Raw genomic sequence first — 27,500 nt, 5'->3', positions numbered from 1 at the left:
CCTTGAGCTTTTAGACTTTCTCTTAGACTGGAAGAAGTAAACAAAGCACACACTCGCAAAGATCACAAAAGAGCCCTGTTAAGTCAAATACACCACAGAAACACACACACACACACACGCACAGAGGAATTGCCTCTAGCCCCATATCTACCTGCCACACACACAGTAAAGCACGGGTGGCATTCCCTAAATCAACCACAATGACACGGTGTGTACAGAGACTGACACTTATTTACTCTAAACGTCTTGTGCAAAAGCTAGTGCAGAGTTATGTCTGGTTCAAAACCACAGGGGTTTGAGTCTAGCTTTCATGTCTAGTGTCTCAGAGCAGACGGCTTTACAGACTAGTCTAACATCAGAGTTAAGGGATTGATACGTTTTTGAGAAGTCTTAGGAATTATAAAGAATACACGAGGTCTGTTTAAATCAGAATTAAATAAAGATATCAGAGTTACAAGAAAATTCCTCATCAGGTCTGGAAAAGTGAGGACTTCCCTCGGACGGCCCTCGTTTCCAGACAAATTAAAAATGTAGAACTTTTGGGTATGAAAATATGGCCTTGAGATTTTTAAATCTATTGTCAATAGGCATTGCATTAACGCAATGGCGTTTTATTTTCCTAATGCCTTTAGCATGAAAACGTTAAATACTAAGTCGGCTAAAATGTTGCGCAATAATCCAAAACCATGTCTATGTATACGTTTATCAGCATGCTAGAAAACGCTATTGTTCTACGAAGTCTGACTTTACACTACAGTAGTACGTGTTACTTCCTGCTGAAAAAGCGCTAAGTTGCTTAACCAGCAATGGGGCAATAACATCCAACTTACAAGCTCAATTCAAAAACACTACTTAGTGTTTCTTTAAGGACGCGTCAGCTGGCTGTTAATGTTGAAACGTGTGTGTGTGAGAAGCGACACTGTATCTGTGAGAACACACACGCTGCGTGCCAGCCTACCGGAGCCGCCTACTGTTTTCAGACACTTCGGAGGGGTCGTCACCTTTCACCCGTCCTCTATGACCCCCACACAATGAGTCAGAGTTAACAAAACACACGTGAAGAACAAATGCAAAGAGCAAAGGGAATTACAAAAATGACTAAACAGCCAATAACAGAACTTATTGAACTAATTTTTATTTTTTTAGGGTACACCGCAATGTCCATTAAAGCGACGAAGGAGGAATGTAGATGTTCTGTCAAAGCATGGCTGGAGTGCCGGAACAGACAAGATGGACTTCAAGACAACCAAAATCCTGACTGCTCTTTCAGCGGGGCGAATGAAATACAGCGATACAGCAAAGAAGTTTTCACACCCTGCTAGATGACACCAAATATCTGTGCCAGCATCATGAGATACTGGCTTAGCGCAAACACTGTAGAAAGGATATGGGTGTGTGTGTGTGTGTGTGTGTGTGTGTGTGTGTGTGTGTGTGTGTGAGTTGAGACAGGATTTAATTTTTTGAAATCAATGATCACTGACTGGAAGACAAAAGTTTAATAAGAGAACAAACCTCCAACCACTGAATACCTAATCAATGTAAATAGCATGAAATGTGTTTATATGTAAGTTATATGCACTTCAAATGTTTTATTATTCTTTATTAAATAAAATGTAGTTTCTTTTCAAAAAAAAAAAAAGCATCTTGAGAACTTTCTCAACATAAACCTGAAAGCAGATCAGATGATACAAGACACTTTTTATGTGCGACTTCAAAGTCTGTTTCTAGAGATTTCTGTCGGAAAAATAAATAAATAAATAAATAAATAAAACATCAGCTAGCAACCTACAATATAATTGTCTTTAATAAAGAACTGCAATAAACTCGAGGAGTTTAAAAGGACCCATATTTTATTACGAACCTGAATTCAGATCAAAAGAAAATACATAGAAAAAAACATTTTTGTGCGTTCAATATTAGCTACAGAAACTACAATAAATAAACAAGATTGATCGCAATCAGACTTGAAAGGTTCAAGTTATTTGTCAGTTCTATTCAAAAATATATATTTATGTCGAATCCTAAATTCTTCACCTTACGTTAGAAGCTTCTACATTATTGTTTGCTTTCACAGCTGGTGGTTTTATAACTGTACATTTTTTATTTTTTTTTTACTTCCCGTTAAATGCATTCGGCCGTCCTTTTATCTTACAGGACCTGTTACCGGGGGAAGCATGAAAGCAATGTTAAGGAGCATTTTCCCCCGTTACAAGCCCTTGTGATTAGTGGACCACGGCCACTGCTGTCAGTCAGCAAACGAACAAACAGAGAGACACGTGCATTTAAAGCCTAGTCAAACAACCGGAATCCTCTCCTCTTCACTCCTCTCCTCTTTTCTCATTCTCGGGCCTGTCGTGCCGCGAGCGTCAGGATTCTTTTGCTCAGCGTCGTGTTGTGCTGCTTCAGATATTCGATCAGGTCCGCTTGTTTCTCCACAACCTCTTCAAGACAGGAGCCATCTCTGTTTTACACATCACCCAGTCTAGGGTTAGTCTTGAATAACAGTATTAAACATACTTTTATTTCTCCACACTAAACTGAAAATAATAGAAAGCACGACTAAAGGTCAGCACTAACACGTGTGTGTGTAAAATGGAAATGTAGTGTTTCTGTAAGGAAACAGTTTATATGATCTGTTTACAATCCCTTCAGCATGACCAGAGGGTGCATTCGGGTGTGTGTTTGTTGGTGTGTGTGTTGGGGCTCCACCTATGGAGATGTTAATGAGAGATATGGGGGTGAGAGATAAAGTTCTCTCCTTGGTTCTAAAGTGCTTTCGGATTACAGCGGGACGTTAAGGTGGGTGCTGATGGGGTCTCGCACGCGAGCGTCACACAAATGAGTACAATTTGGAACGTGAATTAGATGTTCTAATGATTATGTACATAAAAAACTGAAAGTGAAATCTCTCACTGATCTATGTGCTTCGTCACGTTTGTGTATGTTCTGTGGTGTGTCTATGCCAATAGAATCATCCTGTAGCCATAATATAGGTGTTCTCTGTAGTGTTTATCCTAAACGAGGTCCATGCATTATATCATTTTATTATAATTTATTATATTTACTGCAAATCGTCTCATTCTACTGTAGACTTGTCCTTGCATCCTTCGATATTTCTCAGGCGCTAATGTGGCTGGATGTGACAACGCGAGGGTCCGTTACCTGAAGCCCATTTCCGTGTGCGTGTTGCTGTCAGTGACGGAGAAGGTGTGAGATCTCTCGTCTTCTGCGATATCTGGACCGAGGCTTTGCTTGTTAAACTTCAACACTTGTGCTGCAACACACAAACATTTAAAAAAAAATGATCAAACTCACAAACTAATTACCAAACGAGATAATTGTGTACTGTGTTTTGGAACAAATTACAGCCATGAAAGTGTGAAAGTGTCGAAAGTACAACCAACCGTTGTGTACTGTATGTACTGTAGGATATGTACACGTGAACGTGATGAATTCCCAGGTTAACTGAGGATAAATGGATGCAGGTTATTTTGAATTGGAATTTATGGTGAATATCTACTGAATTTGACCTTATGAATCACTTTGGCTACAAAAACATTGAACGTTGAACGAAAAAAAGTTGGGGGAGAGCTTCCTGTATACAATCTATACTGCTGCTAAGCCAAAATAAAGAGATACCTTAAACGTCAGCATCTGATAAGCATTAATGATAGGTGACACACACACACACACACACACACACACACACCAAAGTACACGTTTTCACCTGGAGGAAATGGCCAGCAATGGCCCATCCACTATAGCTAACTGACATCAGCTTCAACAGACTTTATTCTCTCTCTCTTTCTCTCTCTCTCTCTGTCTTCAAATACCATCACATTTCTCCATACAGCAGCCATCTCATTCAGCAGTGAACAGGACCGTGTCGGTTGTAATGTGGCGAGGTTTATTAAGGGTAATTAGACACTTCTGACACCACACATCGAGAAGAGCTGAGGAATGCTCTCTTAGGAAAACAAAACCAACAGATGCGGCACTCCGTGAATGTGTCACATTCCTCATATCTCTGTTAAAGAGCAGAGCTTCGGTTCCATCATAAACCAAGACATAAACCACGGTCATAACCCCAAACCTCCGCACACGTACACCTTTCTATAAACAGGTGAGATTCACATATCGCTTTAAACGCAACCTGGATTTTAGGAAAACTTTAAATGCTGTTTAGTATATTGATTTGTTTTTGGACACAGTCGCCTCATGTCAAGACCTGAAAGTTCTTATTCGAGAATTTATACTTTAAATGCCTACAGACTCTCCAAATGCTATATGACAAAAGTATTGTATCATGATCCTCACAGGCATCTCTACGACATGCGATATTAATAGTTTTGCTCACTGTATATTATATATATAAGAAAAGAACTCCAAAAAATCCAAATGTAAAATATCTTGAATAGAGAAATGTATCTACATTTTTTTTAATAATACAATAAGCTTGGAATTTTCTTCAGTGGTTGAAATTTGAACAAACATCTAGAAATATGCTTCAAAATATTGTTTTCTAATAATCTCGGTTTCCTGTTCCTGAAATATTTTTCCAGTTTTCTCTCTCACCTGTCGGTCTCATGCCTCTTTCACAAATCAAGCTCTCTACCTGTTTGCAACAACAACCAAAAAAAAAACCCACACACACATCAGGACTGCATCTTCCCTGTGCATCAGGATCAGACAATACAAGTCCAACTCCCCTCCTCGCTCCCTTTGAAGGACCCTAAAGCGGCTTTGAAGTGCACAGGCGGCATACGGCCCATGCAGAACGCTGCATTCATGTTCAAATGAAGAGGCAGAGAGAAAGAAAAAGAGAAAGAGAAAGAGAGAGAAATGCAACATCAAAGCACCTAGAGCATGACTTTAGCCTAACTGCACCTTCCTTTAGGAAGAGGCAGAGAGAGATGGATGGCGGGAGATAAACGGATGCGGAGAGATGGGCAGATGGATAGGGAGTGTTCATTAGCACAATAAACATGGAGTGGAGCGTAAATGTTTAGATGATCGATTAGATTGCTCTCATGTTGCTGGATGCAAACAAACAACTCATAATATGGAGTAAGAAAAAGCACAAACTGACTTAATCTGCCCACTCACACACACACACACACACACACACACAGATAATCTGTCAGCGGCCTTCATTTAAACGCCACTAAACTTAAACAGGGTGTGTCTCAACGCATGGTCGATCCCCAGTTCACTAATCATCCAAGGAATCCGTGTGTGTGTGTGTGTGTGTGAGTGAGAGAGAGTGTCAATAGTAAGACAATGCTATGGTTTATTGGGGTGGGGTAGCTTCAGGTTGCCTTGGGCGAAAAAGAAAAAGAAAGGAAAAGAAAAAAAAAAAAAAAGATGCGAGATCCAATTCCTTTCATTCTTAACTTCTTCTCTCTTGGATGCTTCACATACCTTAAACAAGACGAAGCACAAAAACAAAGGAAAATAAGACAGGAATATAAAAGAAAAAACGAGAAGGAAGAGAGAGAGAGAGAGAGAGAGAGAGAGAGAGAGAGAGAGAGAGAGAGAGAGAGAGAGAGAGAGAGAGAGAGAGAGAGAGAGAGAGAGAGAGAGACCTTGCTGATTGTAATACAGCCTGGTGTGTGATCCTAAAGGGAATAAAGACAGTAGCTGAGGTATTGTAATGCGAGGTGTTTGTGCTGAGGGGGAGGTGTGTGTGTGTGTGTGTGTGTGTGTGTGTGTGTGTGTATATGAGAGTTTTATAATGTATATGCAAAAAAGACCTTTAATGCTTTCCTTAGACTTGTAGTAAAGTTAAAGCTGAAGATACCTGCATAGACCAGAAGGCATATAAGAGATGCAAGTAGTTCCACACAGATGATGACGAGGAGCAGATACACAGAGAGATTTTTCACTTTGTTATCCAACATAGAGGAGGGAGCGATTACAATCAGCACTGCAGCATTACCTGTAGAGGAAGAAAAGTGCACATTTACACTTCCACCTTGTCTCGTATAGCTACGGCAAAAAAGTTGAAACATGCCCAACACTAAGTTGAATTCTATAGTGTCAATCATACCGCTATTTAATATAAAACACATTTGAAAATGACTTATAAAACACTTTTGATACTGAGGGGTATGCTTGGATAAAGAACAGTGGAAAATAATCCATTGTTCCGTTGTTAAAAGAAAAATTTGTCGGTTTTGGCGCCCTCTGGTGTGTAGAGAGGAAAAGTGCATTTCTATTTAAACAGATTTCTCTTTTAGCTGTAATTCTCATTTCTTTCTAAATAATTCTTCATGTCCAGTAACCACGTTAGACTTGCAATGGATCCAGGTTTTATCCTGGTAACACTGGGATCGGGGCAGGATGAGATGCCAGTTCAACAAGGAGCACTAAGCAGACACTCATTTACAACTACAGGCAATTTACCATCAACCAATTCACCTACTCTGGAATGTTTTTGGGAGAAAACCCCAATGGATCCTGCAAGAACATGCAAAACTGCACAGAAACTGTAACATCAGCAGGATAAAGCCAGACCTTTGAGCTGTCAGGGTGATTTATCGTGTGCTTTGCAACTGTGCCATTATAATTTTGTGTATTTTTGTTTTCTGAGCCACTGAGGAATTTTTATGGGGATCATTTCTGTTGAACTTTCGGAAATTTGCTTAAACATAAGGAGGTGATGTTTAGCGTGTGTGTACCTGCGGAGTGTATGAGTAACGGCAGGTGCTTGAGCTTGGCGGTTTTCCTGTAAAACCTCAGGTATCCTCTACGCCTCAATGCGCTGTGGTGATACTGCACACATCTCTCAAAGAGAAAGACCAGTATCCAAAGACCCGCCTTTAATAACAACACCAGGGTTCTCGATTCCATCCCGTTCAATGCTGCTGTGCACTCCGCAGAATGAGTGTCAGTTAACCAGCACACTGCAGCCAGGGCCACGCACACGCTCACGTACGCCACCTACGGGCCAGGTGAAAGGGGTAAAAAAATAAGAGTAAATATAATTAAAATAAAATAATAAAAAATAAGTAAATATGCTTGTAAACAGTTCAATACAGTCACTAAATATATTGTTTTTCAATCAGTTTGTGTGTTTGGTTTGTTAGTTGCAACTACTGACGACTAGCACTTACATCGGCTATCGTGTGTAATTAATGGGCAAATAAAATAACATTAATACCACATTTTTTTGTCAACAGAACAGAATAAATGAATCAGAGATTATTAGCAACACCGGTATCAGTGAAGTGAAGAGACAACGATGAGGCTGTGAGATTTTTGGTGTGAATGAGCTTTTTCTATCAGTAGATAATATTCAATTCAAGTTTATTTGTGTAGCACTTTTCACAATGGACATTGTCTCAAAGCAGCTTTACGGAACATAAACATAGAACAAAAGGTTATTATAAAAGATTAATATAAATACAAAATTCAAGATCAATATTAGATATATGTAAGTGTGTTTGTATTTATCCACAATGAGCAAGTCTGAGGTGACTCAAGCAGGAAGGAAGAAACCTTGGCGAGGAACCAGACTCAGAGGGGAACCTCATCCTCATATGGGTGACATGGAGGGTGTGATTATAAATATACAGTCTGATCAATGTTGTAAATGATGCAAAAGACCACATGGAGTTGCGTCTCCTCTTCAGTATAGCAGAGTCTAACTAGAGCTGGTAGATCTCTAGATGCCTCAGGATCCTCACAGATTCGGCCTCATCTCAGTGGAGGTCCAAAATCTTCATCGCACGGAAGACAATTGGAGCTGGTACAATTACTAATGTAATAAATGTACATGTAGACTGGGCATCTTTTAGCGTAAGTGGACGGAAATCTTTATATGGATTTTTCTACCTTTATCACTTTTTTTAGGGTGACTGTGTAAACACTTTTACCTGTAAAAAAAAAGAGGCTATTTGACTATATCAGGGTTCTTCCAGGTCACCATACATGTGCGTTAGAGTGGGACAAATCACTTGTCACCTAGTAAGTAACAGCTATATATGGTTGAAATGACAGTAAAAGCTTCTTGACTTGATTTGAAGTGTGCTTTTTCATACTCACATGCAACACAGTCAGTGAAATGGCTCCCCAGTTAGTGGGTAGTGTTTTAAACTCTCTTTTGATGGCTGAATCCAAGGCGTTCTGGGCTATGAGCGGCCCATCGATCAAAGGGTCATCCTCAATGCTTTGGGTTAAATCTGTGCTTAGGTTTCCCTGCACACAGGAAATTGTGCATTCACATTATGAATAAGAGGTCAGTTGAGTCAGTAAGCTTGAGCTATAGAAAGAGTCTTTGAAGTACAAAATAGCACAAATATATGTGTATTGGTTCACTATAACAGTGGCATCTCTTTCATTCAGTAGAGTGATCAAGTGGCCAAAAACACGACCTTCAAGACAATACTGCACTATTGTCTGAGCTTACTTGGAGTAGTGATGGGCGATTCGTGAACGAATCTAGTGTGAGTCGAGTCGCCGTTCAAATGAATCGAATCGGAAAAAGTGCACGTATTAAAAAACAAATATATTGTTATATTAACAAAATAACGTTATAAACCCTCAGACAAGGGATGTGTTTAAAACATGCACGATAGGTTAAATAACTGCAAAGTTTCTGGACATCACTCTGAGCAGTGAATCAAGATTCAGATTCAGAATCGGATTCTTTTTAACGCGTATATCAAAGAATCGAGTCAGTAAAGTGAATCTATCGATATTTATTTACTTAACGCTTCGATTAAAAATATATATTGTTTTTTATTTACCAGTAAATTAAACACGCGTTTACCTTAACAATTGCGAAAAAAATACTTTACAGCCAGCTAAAGGTTGACAACAAAACAACTGTCACGTGAAAACGTCTTGTTGGTTTAACAAGGAAGCGTTTAGCATTTAGCTTTAAATAAAAGCGGTACAAAACACAAACATTTATACGCACCGTCTTTGCCAGGAGTCGCTTTGAGTCCATATTTTTTTTTAAGTCAAAAACACAACATAAAGCAAAAAATCCTAGTTACATGGCCAATGTTTATGACAAAACTGTTATATATATACACACACGAAAACCTTTATTTTGACGTGTACTATTTCCGCATTATGACACGTCAAAATAAAAGTTTTCGGTTGACTCCCAAAATGATTCTTGTTTGATCAAAATAAACCTATAGTGCTCTAAAATACGCAATTATTGAATTATCGAATATGTTTTTCAATTCACTTGTGTAAAGGAGGGAGTATTATTAGAAAACTGACCGCTCTTGGTTGCTATTAAATGCTATTCTCGTGGTCACCTGGTGGCGTCGCTGTTGAGGCGCGAAGACGTTACAATAACAAGCTGCAATGGCGGCGTCCTGCACGTGGAAATCGTGTGAAGAAGCCGGGAAAGAAAAAGCTGTTATCGGTGAATTGAGTCAAATAATTAATGTAATCTGTCCGACCGGTTAGAGGCTTTGTGTTTGGGTTAAATTTAGTATAAAATAATAAGAGGATCAATTTTTTTTTTACATCCACGTGGGTTGGGTTGGCAATATCACTGTATAAGGTTGTAATTAATAAGATTACACATTGAATCATTTCATTTCTAATGTGTTTTAGTGATTGTAGTGTTTGTTATTCCTCAGAGTTTAGTGTTTGTGTGCAGTTCTGACGTCACAAGGGCCGCTCTGACGTCACAAGGGCCGCTCTGACGTCACAAGGGGACTTGGGGGGGGGCTGGACTATAAAGTAGTATGTTATCAATGTCATTAAACAACAAATCTCTTGTCTAAATCCGTTCTTCTTTGCAGTGAAGTTTTCCAACGGACAGGTAAAAAACACAGATCAGCTGAACTTCCGTGTCTTCAAGCACTGTGACGAGGAAAACCCAAGAAAGAAAAGCAGGCGCATCGTGGTAATGACTGTGTTCAGAAACCTGGATGTTCTGTACGTATATACGAGCACTATTGGACACCTTCTGTGTATTCCAGGTCGGAGAATCCGATCGGCTGTCGTACGTCGGGAGCAACTTCGGCCCGGGCTCCTTACAGTGCAACACCATGTGCAAGTATGTGTAGTTTTGATCTGTGAAAGGGGCAAGATGGAGGTCAACATACTCTTAATGAACTACAAAGTCAAGTTTTTTTTAACTTTAAAAGCAGTCACCTCATGCAGATTCTTTGTTTTTGATGTCTTTAAAGGATTCAGCGTCGTTCATAAGGAAGACTTTTCAAAATCTCAGCGTATAAATGACCCCCGTTTGAGGTTAATTGTAAACCTATACATTAAGTAAACATTCACGAGCGAATAAAAGTTTTCTTGAAAGTTTGATGTAGACAGAGAAGTGATGGTCCACTTTCACGATAATACAATTCAGTACACAACTGAATTGTACTGAAACTGGTGAATGTTGTGAATCAGTTTTTTGTTTGTTTGCTTTTACTGTTTGACGTTTTGGCACGCGGTAATGAAGTTACCGTGATTCCTCAGTTATTTCGTTGGCATCTTGGACAAAACTACCATGCAGATGAAGGTGCAGAGTGCTCAGCTTTTCAACCTGCAGGCCGTCATACCAGGTATACACACAACCCGACACATAAACACCAACCACATGGCTTTCTGTAAAAGCTGCATTAAAAACAACAGTTAACTCATTTCCAGAGAATAGTGTACGTTTCTATTGGGATCATTCCAATCAATTAGTCCAACACCGTACCCTGAAGCTGACTCTGCCCGTACTGTAGATATTTATTGTTAAATGGATTTTGGTTGAGGGGGAAAAAGAGCAAAAGTAATATAAAATCGTAAATGTAACTTTCGTCTGATTGTTTTAGGCGAAACAGCAAAAAATTCAGAGGAAAATGAGAGCAAGACCTACAGAGAGAAGGTAAGGCAGTGTGTTCGTACTTCGAACGATTATATGACGTTTTCAGCTTTGACCCATTGAATCAGACTGAAAGGATTTGTGAGCATTTGTAACAGGTCTTGAATCGTTTGTCAGTCAAGTTTGTTTGTTTGTTTTTGTTTGTCTGTGATTGTTGTGGCCAATCATGGTTGATTTCTCTGTGGAAAATTACTTGAATTGGTAGTAGATTCGTAGAAGTCTCTTGCTAACTGCGCGTAGTGATGACGTCACATGACGTGCATTGCCAAAAATGAGCAGAAAACCTTCGTTAATTTAGAAAAATTGCAAGATCCTCAGAATCTCACGGGGTTTGTTTGATCTTGCGTTCATATGAAATCGCAAAAACAACGAAATCGTGTGAAGACGCTGCAGAAACGATTGCTGGTTATGAGTTTCGAAGGTGTTGATGTCTGTAATATTTTGTAACTATACAGGTGCTTGTCAGTGTGTGAGAGACAGGTGTGTGCCAGGAACAATGGTGTTATACATTTTGTATGGAGGAGATTCGAGGCAGTTCAGGTTCTCTGAGGTTTCTCGTGAAATATCTAGAGACGGAGAAAACTGATATTTCGCGTCGCTTTTGAGAAACATAACCTTCTCTCTGTATGTAATCCTAAGCGTATGTCGATTTTTGCTCTCATGCGTATATTGATGGAATTCAAACTTGTGCGTGTTTGCAGCTGGATGATCTCATCGAGGCTTTCGGCACGACGAAGCAGAAGCGTGCGCTGAGCTCGAGACGGATGAACGAGGTCGGCAATGACACGCTGCAGAAAGCTGTGGCTCGCGCCGCCGGCAACGTCATAGACCAGAAAGGACTGGAAGGTAAAAAAAAAAAAAAAAAGTGTGATTTTTAGTGATGTTACTCTTTAGCAAAATGGAAAAATAGACATTGGCTCTGATATGTAGTTCAGGCTTCGACTAGAATCACAGGCTTATATAAGTTTCTGTAGTAACCTGCACAATTTAAGCCTAATAGTGAAAGTGAACTGTAGATTTTAATCTAAGAAGAACGGAGAGAAATGATAACGCTTTGCTCTTCCGTTTTAAAAATAAATAAATAAATAAAAATCTAATTGTTGGTCACGATTGTGTAAGAGGAATAAAACCCTTCACTGTAACAGCACGTCGCTACGGTTTGACATGTTCCTTACATAGTAATAAAAAAATAACGAGAAGGCACATGCCATCTAACACCATGTCCTTGCCATCTACATCAAGTAGCTAAATATTATGATCCGTTATCTGAATATATCTACTAAAATCTTCCTGTGTTAAAAACACAGATAATTATACTTAATATTTATTACTTACTTCAGTAGTTTTATAGTTATGAGCTTTACTTACTGGGAATTATGTACGTAACAGGTTTTCTACATTCATTACCTCATTCTGCGTATCTCTCTCTCCTCTCTCTCTCTCTCTCTCTCTCTCCTCTCTCTCTCTCTCTCTCTCCTCTCTCTCTCTCCTCTCTCTCTCTCTCCTCTCCTCTCTCTCTCTCTCTCTCTCTCTCTCTCTCTCTCTCCTGTCTCTCTACTCTCTCTCTCCTCTCTCTCTCTTTCTCCTCTCTCTCTCCTCTCTCTCTCTCTTTCTCCTCTCTCTCTCTCTCTCTCTCTCTCTCTCTCTCTCTCTCTCTCTCCTCTCTCTCTCTCCTCTCTTTCTCTCCTCTCTTTGTCCTCTCTCTCTCCTCTCCTCTCTCTTTTTCTCCTCTCTCTCTCTCTCTCTCTCTCTCTCCCCCTTTCTCCTCTCTCTCCTCTCTCTCTCTCTCTCTCTCTCCTTTCTCCTCTCTCTCTCCTCTTTCATCTCCTCTCTCACTCTCTCTGTCTGTCTCTCCTCTCTCTCCTCTCCTCTCTCTTTTTCTCCTCTCTCCTCTCTCTCTCCTTTCTCCTCTCTCTTTTTCTCCTCTCTCTCTCTCTCTCTCTCTCTCTCTCTCTCTCTCAGCCTTACAGCAGGAAGTTGCAGATTCACAGGCTCTGTCTGAATCCACGCTCTTCCTCCCTCCCTGCAACAAGGACGCAACTAATCGCGAGGACGTTTACCCCTTTGATGGCTGTATCCTTCTTAAGATAAAGATAGAAAGAAGAAAAACAAATACAATGTCCAAAACCTCAGCTCCAGTAAACCGTCAGTCAGCCGTCAGTTTCCCTAACCTGACATCGCCTATGACCGATAGGAAAACCGTTCAGTATCAGCACTCAATAAGAGTGCACAGCAATCAGACTTAAGTGTGCAATTTGGGATAAAGCCCTAGCATGTTTGTCATATTATATATTATATATATAAAAAAAAGCCTCTAGTTTGGGATTCTCTGTTGTACTAATTAATATAACTGAAAATGACTCTCACGTTCACTGTAAGTTCCTAAACATCATATTAGTGCTGTCTCCGGTCGAGTTTAACCTGCTCCAGCAGCTTGGAGAGAAAATGGCAGGACTTGCTTCTGAAGACCAGACGGACAAAGAAGACTCCTTGTAAGACGAGATTCATGAACATTTTGTCTCTAGTCGTAGTCATGGTGACACATTTGGGTGCGATTATACCTTCAAAATGCATTAGATCGTAACAATAATCACAATAGATTTTCAATTTTGTGGTCTCTGTTTCACTGTTGTGATCTCAGTTATATTATTCACTCCATCATATAATGTTCACTTTTTTTTTTTGTAGACCCAAGACTGTGAAGGAGATTTTGAAAAGCCTTCCCAAAGAGGGGGAAGCTCGAGACAGACAAGCGCGCTGTGCCTGGTACCTGGCTTTCCTCATCAGACTTGCGCAAACGAAAAAACTGGACCGCAAGTGTGAGTATTGGCTTTTTATCACATACACTATCAGTCTAAAAGAAATGATTCACTATCGCACCATCTTGGTCCAGGAGTATTAGAGCTGGGGGAAAATGTACACAATATATATATATATATATCGTCGCTGTCAGGCGGAATCCTCGTATCTCCAAAACCGTTATTTTTCAGGAAATTAAAAAAACGCCGTACCTTATCTGCAGTGCACAGGGTTTAGTCCGCGTTACAGTGGATTGTCTTGCGCTAAATTCCTGTCCTCAGACGAGCACCAGAACTAGCGGGGGTCAAGATTTTTTTTTCTTTGAGCCCAGTGTTTTGAAGACATTTACCTCAGAAGACGTGTTGATTCGTTGCGACTCTTCTTGAGGAGAAATATGCCGTGAAGCTCTCCCGCGGAGTGAGGAAGAGGTGGACAGTTGAAGTGTCCAATGGAGTTATGAGATTTGCGCTCAAGCTATTTTCAAGACTTTAGATTGGTTAATAACTTGTAAAAATAACAGCCCCACGTGGGGACTGACCAATAGCATCGATATGTGAAAAAATATGAAATTGACCAAATTTGGACATACGAGGTTTCCGCCCGACAGCGACGATATATATATATACACACAGACATACAAATATACCGTGAATATAATGGACATATAGACAAAATACGCGCTTTCCTTATTTATTCAAAGACGTTTAATCCGTTTCTGTGTCTTTGTTTCTGGAAGTCGGCGAGAACGAATGTCCACAGGTTATCTTCAGGAAAGTACAGAGGAGCTTCACAGTGGAGAGCTTCGATAAAGGAAGGTTTGTGTATATTGTACTTTGTATATAATGGCAGACTATTGTAAAAGACATGGAATGCGATGTGTAGTCATTAAAAAAAACATCCTGCGCTCATTTGCTATAAAAGCTGTAAGTCCTAATTTTGGAATTTAGGCAAAAGTGCTGTACAAAAATAAGTTTCTCTTTCTCAGAAACCAAAACATTCAAGTTTTGGCACTCTAAAGGGTTTTTTTTTAATTGAGTGAACCCTTAAAGGGAACTATGCAGGGTCTAAGAACAAGCTTTCAATTGGAGAGAAGTACTCTAGAGTGCGAGTGTTAGAAGGGTCGTGTCGTCTCAAACGGAACGCTAACTGTTTTTTACTGACCGATGGCGTAAGCTGTTTCCCAGTCGACGTCAAAAGCACGTAACTCGTTGCTCTTCGGTAGCTTCAGCAGAATCCTGCGAATTCTTTTAAAACGTCTATGACTGAATCCTACAGCACGGGCTCATCTATAAGTCTCGTCCACGATTTTTCATCCAGCATCAGCACCCGATAACCCCGCCCCTTTTCCGCAATAGAAGCAAAGCTGCGAGCGTACGAAGTGATTTTTCTGTAGATTAAACAAACAACTCGCACTATTTATACTAACCATCGGTGTAGTGTAGCGTGTAAATATGCGATTTGAGACACAGCTTCGAAACTCTTCACGATCCAAAGAACCCTTTAGGAAGCCAGAGTGTGATGGTAAGATGGATAGTAAAGCGAAACGATTATTATTACAAATTAAACACACGATTATATCAATGTTAATAATGGTATTGATATTCCTCGGATCGAAACTTATCGTGATTTAGAGAGTATTTAATGCTGAACATTTATTCAGCTTATGGGGGTTTTTACACCTGGTCACTTCACGCGTTTTCTGTGATCCGATAGCTATCCGATGGTAAAAAGACCAGGTCTAAATGCCCTCCGAAACGTTTTGGAGACGGATATAAATCCGATGGTACAAACCCCTTCAGGAGGTGGTCTGGGACGCGTTTCAGATGAAACTGGACAACTGTAAATGAATGTGGTTGTTCAAGCCACATACGTCAGCGCTATACTCCTCCCAAACGGAAGTACGGCACTCGCAGGTGACTCGCGAGTCGTGTATCGCGCCAGAAACAAACAGTAAACGCTGTTTTTTTGTAGCGTAACCTTCGTAACGAGTTTTTTCGTCTTCTTTTTGATTGCGTTCTGAAAACCGCACACACCAAAGCGTGTTCCGTTTCAATTACCCCGGAAACGAGGTAAAGTATATTAGCATTTTGGGCGGGAGTAGAAAGATCGGATCGATATCCGATTCGCCGAGACGCGTTTATGTGGCCTGATGTAAATGGAACCGTTTTAACAAATCATAAAGCTGTCGGATCAGAGACAACACATGAAGTGACCAGGTGTAAAAAGGCCCTTTAATGCAGTTTCCTTTATAATTCGTATGACCCTGTTTTTCCCTCCATTTCTCTGGATTTTTTCACAGATTGAGGAGTACAGTGACGGCTTCGACAGTCACCAAGATCGCGTCCCACTGCCTCGCTCTGCTGCTTCATATCGGAGACGAGAAAGTCGACCTCACTCTCTTGCACAGAGACCTGTGTATCAGCGAAACCAAGTCAGTTCTCACACACCCGATCACGTCTCGCTTTCTATCAGCTCGTTATTGCGACGTAGGGACGTCATTTATTTATAGCACGGCACCGTTCGGACGCCGTAGGTTTTTTTGGACGCCGTAGACCTGTGAAGCAAATCAGGTTTCTGTTCTTGCCCTTGTTTCTCTGGTAACGACCTCCACAGCGTACAGTGCATACAGTACGATAACTTGGTAACTGCTTACTCCGAACGTTTGGACAGAAAAAAAAAAGCTATTTTTAGGAGAAATAGCGAAGAAAAAAATAACGTTTTTGACATAATCCATGATGGAGCAAAATCTCGGGTCAAAAATATAACTGCCGTCTTCAGCGAAGTGCAACTTAAAGTGCTTCTGTGTCCTGATTTTATTTATTAATTAATTAATTTATTTCTTTAATGTCATTTGTGTTTTAGGATGCTGGAGGTGGCAAAGGCCATGGGGCTCACGCTTTCCCGCCAGTCCATCCACAGTTGGGAGGAGTCAGGGCTAAAGGATGACCACAGGATGGCCTCCCTGCAGCTCCCACTTGTACGATGCGAACGCCGATTGGAGAGACGAAAACGCAAGAAGATGAAATGAATGGAATGAAGCAGTTATACATTTCATACAGCAGTTGGTTGTTAAGTCAAAAGCAGCACAAAATTCAATTGCTTTCGCTTACTATTAAAGAAACAAACTTATAAAAGATGTCAGTTAACAAGAAGTTAAGTATTTGTCTATTAGCAAAAAAATTAAGCACACAGTTCCTTCATATTACTGTATGTAGTCTGATGACTCTATTCACGCTTCCGTTAAATGTTCAGAAGGTTCCATTCAAATCTGTGTGTTGTGAATTAAAATGAGTTTTCGTGTAGAAAAACTAGAACATTTCTCACACGCACCAGAATAAATCCCCGACAAGGCAGCTGCAACCTCAATACACACACGCAGCTCATTAGAACAAGAGCCAAATGTCATTATAGAGCTCATTTCCCGAAAGGACCACGGAGCATCTGTTTCCAGGAAAGCGATGACTTGACCAGATTGAATTATTCATTCCGTGTTGTTCTGTCTGTATATGCAAATATGAACGATTATTATTGATAGAAAATGATATGGAAAGTGTGTTCAGGGTTGGGGTTCAGATCGTTATTACAGCTGTACGGTCTTCTACACTCACTTCCAGTTCTGTATTTTTTTTTATACGAAAGTGAACTCGTTGCCACAAATCACTATGGTGGTAGAAACCCAACAGTGCTTATGTAATGAAGATGTGACCCAATTGTGTGGTGCTAGTGTGTTGGTAACATTCATTCATTCATCATCTTCTACCGCTTATCCGAACTACCTCGGGTCACGGGGAGCCTGTGCCTATCTCAGGCGTCATCGGGCATCAAGGCAGGATACACCCTGGACGGAGTGCCAACCCATCGCAGGGAACACACACACACACACAAATCACACACTAGGGACAATTTTCCAGAGATGCCAATCAACCTACCATGCATGTCTTTGGACCGGGGGAGGAAACCGGAGTACCCGGAGGAAACCCCCGAGGCACGAGGAGAACATGCAAACTCCACACACACAAGGCGAAGGCGGGAAAATTGTCCCTAGTGTGTGATTGCGTGACTGAATGAGAGTGTGTGTGTGTGCCCTGTGATGGGTTGGCACTCCGTCCAGGGTGTATCCTGCCTTGATGCCCGATGACGCCTGAGATAGGCACAGGCTCCCCGTGACCCGAGGTAGTTCGGATAAGCGGTAGAAGATGAATGAATGAATGAATGAATGTTCTTTAAACATTCCTCAATCAGTGTGCCAAATATTATAATGTTCTTTGTAGATGTGTTCTATGGCTTGCCAAAAACCAGCGGTGTCCAATCTTATCCACAAAGGGCCGGTGAGTGCAGGTTTTCATTCCAACCAAGCAGAAGCCACACCTGATTCCACCTGTTTAATCAGTTGTTCTTGGCTTTTAGTAGACTCTGGTGTGACTTCTGCACCCACACCGGCCCTTTCCGGATAGGATTGGGCACCGCTGCCATAGACATTGCCGCCAGAAGAAGCAGCACCTTTGGCACTTTGCCCCCTACTAACAATAATAAAACAATTTGTAAGGATGAATGTGGCAGTTGAAAGTCTTAATCGATGCTACATTCATAATATTTGTTCCATGTTTCCCCTGACAAAATAAATAGAAATCAGAAAGAAATTTATTACATTTTTGATGGACTTTTTTAAAACCTTTGCACCTTGTTTAATGTCACACAAGTGAAACCAGGCACATCCGAAAGGATTAACCGTAAGGATTTATCATTTGGGCTGTACAACATGTATAAAAAATAAAGGCATACAGTAAAAATAGGCACATTTGACATCACATATTGCACTATTTAAGATAAAGAGCGGGAAAAAAAAGGTTTCTTTTTTTACAATGGTAAATTAATACAGAAAACGTTGAGAAGTTTGAAGGGTCGATTCTGTTACATTTCAAACCAAGGAGATAAAAAATGAGTTTTAATACAGAGATTGTCTACTAAGGTACGTTTGCATTCGTACGTTTGGCAGAAGAGTGTATAGAGTGGTTTAGCATTGAGGCAGGATACGATCCAAAAGACACCTCTAAGCACTGAGCTATGACTTCCCTACCACTTATTTATTGAGCGGTTGCCAGGTTGCAAGAGAAGGAGGGGGGGAAAAAAAAAATCTCAGAAATGTGCACAGCATCATAAACCTCAAAGGGCCATGCTGTGGCTGAATAACATCACCTCACGCTGTGGTGTAGCCTGTTATGCCGAAGTTCCATCAGTTTTGCTCAGGCAAAAGAGCTGCTGCAAGACTCCAAATCCCACAGCGCATCTCACCTGTTTATCAACTATTCTGGGCCCAGTTTGTCACTCGGGACGGACGGGAAGACACCATGTGCTGTACGTTGTCGCTTGTTCTATGTTTAGTACCTGGAAAGAATATATTTTTGTATTCAACGCATGACTAACTAGCAACTATATGCATGTGTCCATGGTGACTAAAAATCACGAACCTATCCTACTGCCATGCTTTTAGTTTTCAAATAATTCTTATAATTTATATAATAAAAAAATAATAATAATAATAATTTCTGTACCAGCGAGAGGGAATCGGACATTTCAGCAAGGTCATCTGTAAAACATCCGAATTCATTGTACCTGGGTATCACATCCTTCTTACAGTAACTCCAAAGCCATTTCTTTAACTAAAGTCCTTTTCTGATCCTTAAGAACAATCTATCCGGCGTGTCACTTTTGAGATTAACAAATCAGAACACTACAGTGACGGAACAGCATCTTTTAAACATAGCTGGTAGCCTGGGAAAACCCTTCATTTGATTACAAACTAAATCATGGAGTAATATCCGTTTAACTACCGCACCTAGCTATCAGAAAATGTGATTGAAGCATGACATTTGTTGTGATACATTGCAAGGTTTTACATCCAATGGGTTTTCCCAGAAGGCCACACACATATCCAAGTCATTTTCACCCGTGGCGATTAGTAAGATAAAACTATTTAGGCTACGTCCTAATAAAAGTGCTTTTATTCCCAGTAAATAAGTGCAAAAAGTGACCTCATAGAATGCAACAGAAGATGCTGCCGTTGTTATGGCAGCCGCTCTCTACAGTGGCAGTGATCCGGCTCGTCATGCTGATGGCGAGCTGGGCAGGGCGCGACGAAGGGGCGGAGCTCGGCGGATTGCTGCCGACAGGACGAGGGGGCGGGTTTTCCAAAGCCCAGCTTGTGTTTGGTCTGAGAATTGAAAATTATACCGTGGACAATGAAGTGGAAAAAAAGCTCTTAATTACATAATTATTACAACCAAACACACTTGTGTGTCATTTACCTGTGTGTGAGCAGAGTGTTGCTGAGCACGACACACTCTTGGTTGAGAGGGTCGGTGTATATGTGCGGTTTATTGTTATCAGGGTAGCCCTGGTACACCAGGTTTTCCTGGATCACACCTCGAACCCTCTCTCTTACAGAGATGGCACAACCACGCAAAGACTGCACACGATTCCTCAGAACCTGCAAAGAGAGCACATATACAGTAGTAAGGATGTATGATATAAAATGTTTTTAGTATATTACTTTAGTATCTATCCAGCACCTATTATTCAAGTTGTTATATGTTATATGTTTAGCACAATATTTCATAACGTTTTTGTCAGAGAAATCCAGAGCAAAGCTTACTTTCACATCTGCACTTTCTATCAGCCGTATCCCGACTGCCCCGTTCCCGGCCACGTCATTTTCCATGATCTGCCCGTCACCACGGAAGCACACACCATGGTAACTGTTACCGTAAATGCCATTGCCTCGGAGCTCCACTCGACATTCCCGGTCTACCGTGATTCCGGCCCTGCCATTACCAAGGATGCAGTTGCTGACAAGTCGTGTCAGTTGCGCACTCTGAACGATGGCCACGCCAGCCGCCCGATTGCTGGCCACCATGTTACCCACCACGTTCAGCGCCTCGCTGCTTTTCACGTACACGCCCACCGCTGCGTTAAACAGACAAAATGATAAACCAAAGGGAAAGCATACGTTCTGACCTGACAGTGAAGACGTAGGGCTTAACAGAGAAAGAGAGAATGTACATCTTGCAAAGACCTGCAAAGAAATGCATAACGAATAAAAAACTGTGAATGTGTGAGGCAGTAAAGGAAATGCAGATAAAGTATTTGCAAGTGGTCTGTCTATGAAGTCATCCATTTTAGAAAATGTTTGGACCTACAACACCACAATTTTACCCGATGGTGGTGCTAGAACATTGGCAATCAGAGTGCTAAACATTTTAACAGTGCACCTTGGGTGTTTGGCTACTCTAAACGTAATGAAATGTTACTTAGGAAGTGGACGTGCTTTTATTTTTCCAATTAGCTACTTGTTATTTTAATGAAGAATGGAATCAGTCAGTTCTAAACAACAAAAGTTCAGTGACTGGATACAGGGGATATTAGACAGAGAAAGAACCAAGGAGCTGGAGAGAAACATAGCCCAGATGGCAAAAGCTATTCAGAGGAAAACTATAGCCTGGACCCTCCACAAAGCTGGGCAAACATGCAACCACGTGGAAGACGTTCCACGTCTCCGTCACACGCTAATAATTTGGCAGCGATTTAACACTGCATATATGGTGAAGCATGGTGGTGGGAGCATCATGTTGAGAGTTGACTCATATAAATGAAAAACATCTTGATAGTTACACTGCAATCCATGCCGTGACTTACTACTACTACTGGTATAAGTCAAGTTAAGAATGAAAGAGCCAGCACTGCATTTGCACCATTTCTCACCTCCATTTTGGCTTATACAGTTATTCTCCACTAAAGCAACAGTGATTGGGCGACGGGTTGAGAATCGCTCGTCTTCACTGTCCATGTCGCTCTCCCATGCTAAAAGTTCACCTTCTTCATGAAAGTTCTCCTGGCCTCCTCTCTCCCGCTCTCCTCCTCCTCCTCGCTCACTGCCTGCTGAAAATGCCGGGTCCTTCCGGCAAAACACGGCCAGCCCGTACATGCGGTTATGGGTTATGTAGTTTCCAATCAACTGCGGAAGGCTTGATAACATCACCCACACCCCACAGCCCCTGTTGCCTACCAGAACAAATGTGAGCGAATTTGATTACTTAGGATCTCCATACCACATAAATAAGGACTTGAAATAATTGATGCTCAGATTAAAGTATTCTTAAATGTACTTCAAATTATATGTGGAAATAAACCATTATTTTTTTAATGCTACCAAATATGGCCTAGGAAACATACAGTAACTGTAGCTTTAACATTGTACAAATGCTAGAACTGATCAAAATACATGATATATAGCTAGCCAGCTAGTTAGCCGAGAGAAAATTTGCTCAATTTGCAGTTTTTCAGATAGTTATATACTGTATATCAATGGTCAAACTATCAACAATCCATAACAACAAACAATTTTTGTTTCCATTCTCAGAAAAATTACCCAAGCTAGTTCGCTAGCTACTGTAGTGAAGCAATCTAGTACATAAACGTGAAACGTGAAGTAATCTAGTACATATTTGTTATAGGGAGACAGACTCTTGCTATTATTGCTCACAAAAAAAAAACATTTTAGCTAGATTCAAACTTTTAGCTAATTTTAGTTAGCTAGTTAGTAAAGATAGTTTTATCAACATCAAATTTTACACCAAGTATTAAATGAAATAATGTAAGAATGAATAACATATAGCCTGGGAAATTGTCATCATTCTGTAGATTGAATAAAGTAAGGCCATCCTTAAAAATATTTTGGTTTGCAGTAACAGTAAAAAAAAAAAAAAGGTCGGTAGGTAGCTCTATATTTTTTTTTTCCAAGTTTCAATGTAAAAAAAAGTACAATTTTGGTGACGGTGATTACGTAGGTATGAATTTAAACAAATTAGCATATTGTGACGTCACTGACTGGGTCTTCAACCCGTGCATTCGGGCGTATTATGGCAAACCTCATTTTGACGCAGGCTATATAGACCACAAACAAATTTGTTTGAACGGTGACCGCGAACATTTTGTTTACTGCAGCCGCAGCCATCATTACCAAGCGCAAACCGTTGTCATGGTGTGACATCCATTAACCCAGTGTTACTCATTGCTCTGCTCGCGAGCCTCCTGCGGCTCGCCAAGCTTTAATATGCGGCTCGCATGGCAGTAAATAATACGATGATATGATCATGTGGTTAAAATGTATTTTAAATGCATTTAAATAACATTAAAAACAATCAGGGAAGCATAGAAAAACGAATGTGCTCTATTACAAATAATAATAAATATTTATATATATTATTTGACTCGTCACTGACTCACTACGTTCTGCGCAATAGCCAGTTTTTGGCGGCCTGCCAGAAGCTAGTTTGTGTTTCATGCTAGATAACAACTTGTGTTTACTGTACACACGGACTAAAAAATGGATGATTTCTTATCAAACAATCCCGCACACAAAATGAACAGAAACAAAGCAATGTGACAGTGACAAAAGAGGTAACTGATGGGGAGCATGCATCATCCGCAACTCGTATTGTATTGCTTAAATATTGTACATTGTATTTAAGTAGATAAGCTATTTAAGACTGAATAACTTGGCATACTTTGTGGTGAAAGTGGCTCTCCTATTGACTTTGTCCTATCAGTGTGGCTCACATGAAGAAAATAGTGAAGACCACTGCGTTAACCAATAGTGTAAACATAGATGACGTCACGGGTTTTTATGTAAAAGAAAGAATGTAGCCTTCGTTTGTATGTAGGTCTAGGCAATTTATATATTTACAATGCTTATTCATTCATTCATTCATTTTCTACCGCTTATCCGAACTACCTCGGGTCACGGGGAGCCTGTGCCTATCTCAGGCGTCATCGGGCATCAAGGCAGGATACACCCTGGACGGAGTGCCAACCCATCGCAGGGCGCACACACACTCACGCAATCACACACTAGGGACAATTTTCCAGAGATGCCAATCAACCTACCATGCATGTCTTTGGACCGGGGGAGGAAACCGGAGTACCCGGAGGAAACCCCCGAGGCACTGGGGAGAACATGCAAACTCCACACACACAAGGCAGAGGCGGGAATCGAACCCCGACCCTGGAGGTGTGAGGCGAACGTGCTAACCACTAAGCCACCGTGACCCCATTTACAATGCTTACTAAAATATAATTAATATTATTTTATTGCTTTTGTATTAGTCGTTTGAAGGGTAAAAAAAAAAATTGGTCGGTCTTAACGCAAATTTACAACCGGCAAGTCGGTCGGACTTAAAGCAAAAAATAAATAAATTGAGTCGGTCCTAAATTGACAGGGTCGGTCGGGTTACGGCAAACAAGAATATTTTTTAATGTTGGCCTCACTCAGATGTCTAATGAAAGACTATTTGAGGGATAAAACAGCATTTTATGGCGAAAGGAAGTTCTCACCGTAGATGTGGTTGCCCTCAATGAGACCCCTTCCTCTCTCCCCTACCACCACTCCGTCGGAGTAGCCATGACAGATGAAGTTATTACGCAGGACCGGATCACCTCCTCGACGGATGTCCGCGCCACCCCACTGATTCTGCCTTATCACGTTCCCTGTGAGCAAAGCAAGTGTGGAGTTTGTTCCTGGAAGCCTGTTTTTCAAACTGTAAATAAATCTGTACTTTGCTTGAGGTTTTTTTTGGACTAAATAGGTCTCATTTTCACTCACTACCTTTCTAAAGAAAAACATCTACTTTCAACTCACTCCTTTTTCTCTCCAATGGTATCTTTTTTTTAGCATCAGACAGTTTTAAAGAGATCTACAGATCTATTTATTCAGGCAAACCGTATTGTGATTAGCATTCCGCAACTTAATTCTCCATCTCCAGATAGTCAGTCACAGAAAACTTGAATTTGAAACTTTAACTAGTCAACTTAATTTAGTCATTAGTTCCTTCCCTGTATGCAAAGTGACGTCAAATCAACATGAACGCTCTTACTGTGAACGATGTAAAGTACACCTAATTATGCAAACATAGTTAAATATGTAACACTGACCATGCTGATCGCTGTTAAGAGAAGGTAACCCTCAATGTTAGAGTTATCTGGCTAGTTGGCTTATTAGCTTCTTGCTCCGCTTGTCCACTGTGCTGCAAATTTTGGTCCAAAATGTTGCATGAATGTTTGAAGTTTTGTGGAGAAGTTTTGTGGAGACTACAGAAGTTTTTTTGGAGGAAGCCACAAAATCCAAAAACCAACATGCTGTAGTAAAAATGATGATACTATAACTTATCATGCTAGCTAACATTTGAGAGCTGTTGGTAGATACAGTATTAGCTCAACGTTTGGATAGTTTTAGCACCTTGTGAAAACTTAGAGTTACAATGCCAGGTGAGATTTTAGCGTCCATAGCCATAAAAGTCACCATTTTGATGAAATATGGCAACTCCCTGTGCCTACATTTAAGTGACGTGACATATGGCTAAGTACGGTGACCCATACTCAGAATTCGTTCTCTACAATTAACTCATCCGAACACACACCCGGAGCAGTGGGCAGCCATTTATGCTGCGGCGCCCAGGGAGCAGTTGGGGGGGTTCAGTCGTGGTATTGTCGGCCCGAGACTCGAACCCACAACCTTATGGTTAGGAGTCAAACTCTCTAACCATTAGGCCATGACTTCCCCCAAGATATTCCTTTAAAATATCCTGAGCTGTAGTATATTTGTGTAGCATACACACCACTCAAATAAACGGTCTCTAATTATTTGGTGGTCTTGTAAATAGAAGTTTGCAATGTATTTGGAGAGAAGCTCATCACACTGGAATCATGCACTTCTACAATCATTAGACATTAGTAATGTATAGAATAAGACAGGATTGATAATGGTACAAACCGGTAATCAGTCCTCTTCCATTCTCATTAACAGCAATGCCGGCAGCAAGACCTTGGAATATGTGATTCCCGCTGACAGAAAACGCAAAAAAAAAAAAAAAGAGTGGGAAAAAGATTATTCCTTGTAGATTTATGTTTTCATTCATGCTTATTGATTTGATTTCTTTCGAAGTGATACCCAAGTGATGAAGAATCAAATTGTGCTCTGCTGTTGGCTAGTAGACTATTCACAACCCAGCACTGATATTAAGAGCTGACATAATAGATGGCCTACAGTCAGCCTTGCAGTATCAAAACCTTAACCCTAATCAGATTTGAGCGTTCCACAGCGCTGCGGTTTAATGAATAACATTTAGATTTTGTCCATGGTAGCTAACCAGATAGTAGATAATACAGATTTTTGCTACCTGACCACAGGATTGCCATTGAAAAGAATATAGACTCCGGCTTCTTTGTTGCCGTAGATCTGGTTGCTGCGGATGGAACCTTTCCCGTTGCCCAGGACGACGATCCCGGAACGTAGGCCACTGTGGATTCTGTTACACTGCAGCCATGAAAAGGGGGGTTGTGGGGTGGGCAGCGGAACGGATTAAAAGCATGCAAAATTAGGAGACTTACCATTTGAAGTGAAAAGGAGATGCGATGCAGTGTAAATAAGTTAAATATAACACTGTTTTGGCATTTTCTAAACAAATCAGCAAAATGAACACACTTCTGTTTTTATTATTATTATTATTATTATTATTATTATTATTATTATTATTATTATTAGAACCACATTTCTGTCTAGTGAGCTGGATGTTAGCAGGAAGTTAACAGTTACCAGGATGATGGGATTGGCTCCTTTGCGTATGTCGAGTCCTGCTTCTCCGTTTGAGTGGATGTTGTTTTCGGCGATGAGGCCTTGAGCAGAGAGCCGCAAGAAAACACCAGATGCTCGGCACCCACTCACTTCGTTGCGCAACATCACCATCTAACACAGGAAGAGAGATCCTCCAGTAAATATGCTTAGACTTCCCAGGATGCATTTGCCCTTAAATGGCTATTTGAATAATAGGTCATTTGTAGAGCAGCCAGACATTTCACGGTTCTGGATCTAACCCAAGTATCATTGCTTAAATATCGCTATTAGGATTCTATTAGGGATCTTGAAATGTGTTATCACACAATAACTTTCTGCTATGGTTGAGCTAGACAGTGAAGAAAAAAAAGCAAACTTAATGAGCTTTGCTGCAGTTTGTTTTTTTTTTTTTTTACTCGAATGCCTTTTTTGCTAGATACCGAAACGCAGCACTTTATGTTATGGGAATTCAACTCGCCTACAGTATTCACTAGGATTCCTGGGCAGAAAGAATCCCTGAGAATTTCATCAAGGACAATCACAATGTACCCTAAATAAATGCTGTATTACTTTACGTGGAAACATGACCTCTGATCATCAAACATGATAATGTATGTGTGAGACGTTGATGCTGTTTTTCATAGGAAAAAACTCAACAAGTTGCTGATGTATAACAAAATGCCCCTTTTGTACATTTATAGCTTTGTTTAATGTCTGTGAAACAAACCAAGTCATGTTATCACTAACATAGCAGCTAGAAACACTCCTTCCTCTTGTTTTGCATTAATAGAAATTAAATGCAGCTTGACATATTACCAAAAAACTGAAATGGAGAAAGTAGCAACCTGTGAGTTAGACATGATAATCACCTTAGAACACCTTAGAGCCGCTCATAGATTATACGACCTCCTCTGACATTAGGGTGCCACTGTTAAGATTACATACGACTCTTGTATCAGTAAAATCGTACAACAAACCAGTTACAACATACCCTTAAGTGTAAAATACGACATTTCTTATTTAATAAAGTTACAGATTAGTTGTTCCTAATATAGTGGTGAATTTAAGAGACCTATGCTAAGATTCAAAGACACAGAGCATGATCGAGGTTAGTCAGAAGGCTGACGTCCACCTTTCTTGCTCACCTTGGCATACTGGATGCAGCGCACTGCATAGTTGAGTCCTCGGAACACG

The 27,500-nt window shown here is 40.6% G+C and overlaps 5 protein-coding genes across 5 annotated transcripts in view; 2 read left to right on the top strand and 3 right to left on the bottom strand.

Annotated features, from left to right (window-relative positions):
* apela (apelin receptor early endogenous ligand) overlaps window positions 1–1,516 on the top strand; it is a 4,197-nt gene extending 2,681 nt beyond the window's left edge. The window contains exon 3 of the mRNA XM_060892202.1: window positions 1,147–1,516. The gene's annotated coding sequence lies outside the window, so the exon portion shown is untranslated. The remainder of the gene's footprint in view (window positions 1–1,146) is intronic.
* Window positions 1–6,061, bottom strand: part of rapgef2a (Rap guanine nucleotide exchange factor 2a) — a 124,723-nt gene extending 118,662 nt beyond the window's left edge. Inside the window, exon 1 of the mRNA XM_060864526.1 lies at window positions 6,057–6,061. The gene's annotated coding sequence lies outside the window, so the exon portion shown is untranslated. The remainder of the gene's footprint in view (window positions 1–6,056) is intronic.
* Window positions 1,847–9,079, bottom strand: tmem192 (transmembrane protein 192). Its single transcript, XM_060864529.1, has 6 exons — window positions 8,924–9,079; window positions 8,047–8,199; window positions 6,681–6,942; window positions 5,801–5,938; window positions 3,163–3,274; window positions 1,847–2,461 (listed from the first exon to the last, which is right to left on the bottom strand). The coding sequence occupies exons 1-6, from the start codon at window positions 8,951–8,953 to the stop codon at window positions 2,338–2,340; spliced, it is 819 nt and encodes a 272-aa protein (XP_060720512.1). The 5' UTR covers window positions 8,954–9,079; the 3' UTR covers window positions 1,847–2,337.
* Window positions 9,080–9,260: 181 nt separating this feature from the next.
* Window positions 9,261–17,249, top strand: polr1e (RNA polymerase I subunit E). The gene is made up of 12 exons (XM_060864528.1): window positions 9,261–9,385; window positions 9,771–9,874; window positions 9,951–10,027; window positions 10,450–10,535; window positions 10,794–10,846; window positions 11,545–11,689; window positions 12,806–12,916; window positions 13,242–13,335; window positions 13,532–13,662; window positions 14,379–14,457; window positions 15,942–16,073; window positions 16,505–17,249. The coding sequence occupies exons 1-12, from the start codon at window positions 9,325–9,327 to the stop codon at window positions 16,668–16,670; spliced, it is 1,239 nt and encodes a 412-aa protein (XP_060720511.1). The 5' UTR covers window positions 9,261–9,324; the 3' UTR covers window positions 16,671–17,249.
* A 1,016-nt stretch (window positions 17,250–18,265) lies between these two features.
* fbxo10 (F-box protein 10) overlaps window positions 18,266–27,500 on the bottom strand; it is an 11,683-nt gene continuing 2,448 nt past the window's right edge. Inside the window, exons 4-12 of the mRNA XM_060864527.1 lie at window positions 27,452–27,500; window positions 26,289–26,438; window positions 25,873–26,009; window positions 25,467–25,537; window positions 24,032–24,184; window positions 21,401–21,700; window positions 20,295–20,605; window positions 19,948–20,129; window positions 18,266–19,853 (exon numbers count right to left, since the gene is read on the bottom strand). The exon at window positions 27,452–27,500 is cut by the window's right edge and continues 731 nt beyond it. Coding sequence (XP_060720510.1) covers window positions 19,676–19,853; window positions 19,948–20,129; window positions 20,295–20,605; window positions 21,401–21,700; window positions 24,032–24,184; window positions 25,467–25,537; window positions 25,873–26,009; window positions 26,289–26,438; window positions 27,452–27,500 — 1,531 coding nt within the window. The 3' untranslated portion in view covers window positions 18,266–19,675. The remainder of the gene's footprint in view (window positions 19,854–19,947; window positions 20,130–20,294; window positions 20,606–21,400; window positions 21,701–24,031; window positions 24,185–25,466; window positions 25,538–25,872; window positions 26,010–26,288; window positions 26,439–27,451) is intronic.

This window comes from Tachysurus vachellii, chromosome 2 (genome assembly GCF_030014155.1).
Source record: "Tachysurus vachellii isolate PV-2020 chromosome 2, HZAU_Pvac_v1, whole genome shotgun sequence".
Lineage (NCBI taxonomy): Eukaryota > Metazoa > Chordata > Actinopteri > Siluriformes > Bagridae > Tachysurus > Tachysurus vachellii.
Note: the sequence above shows the minus strand (reverse complement) of the source record. Positions and strands in the feature narration are given on the sequence as shown.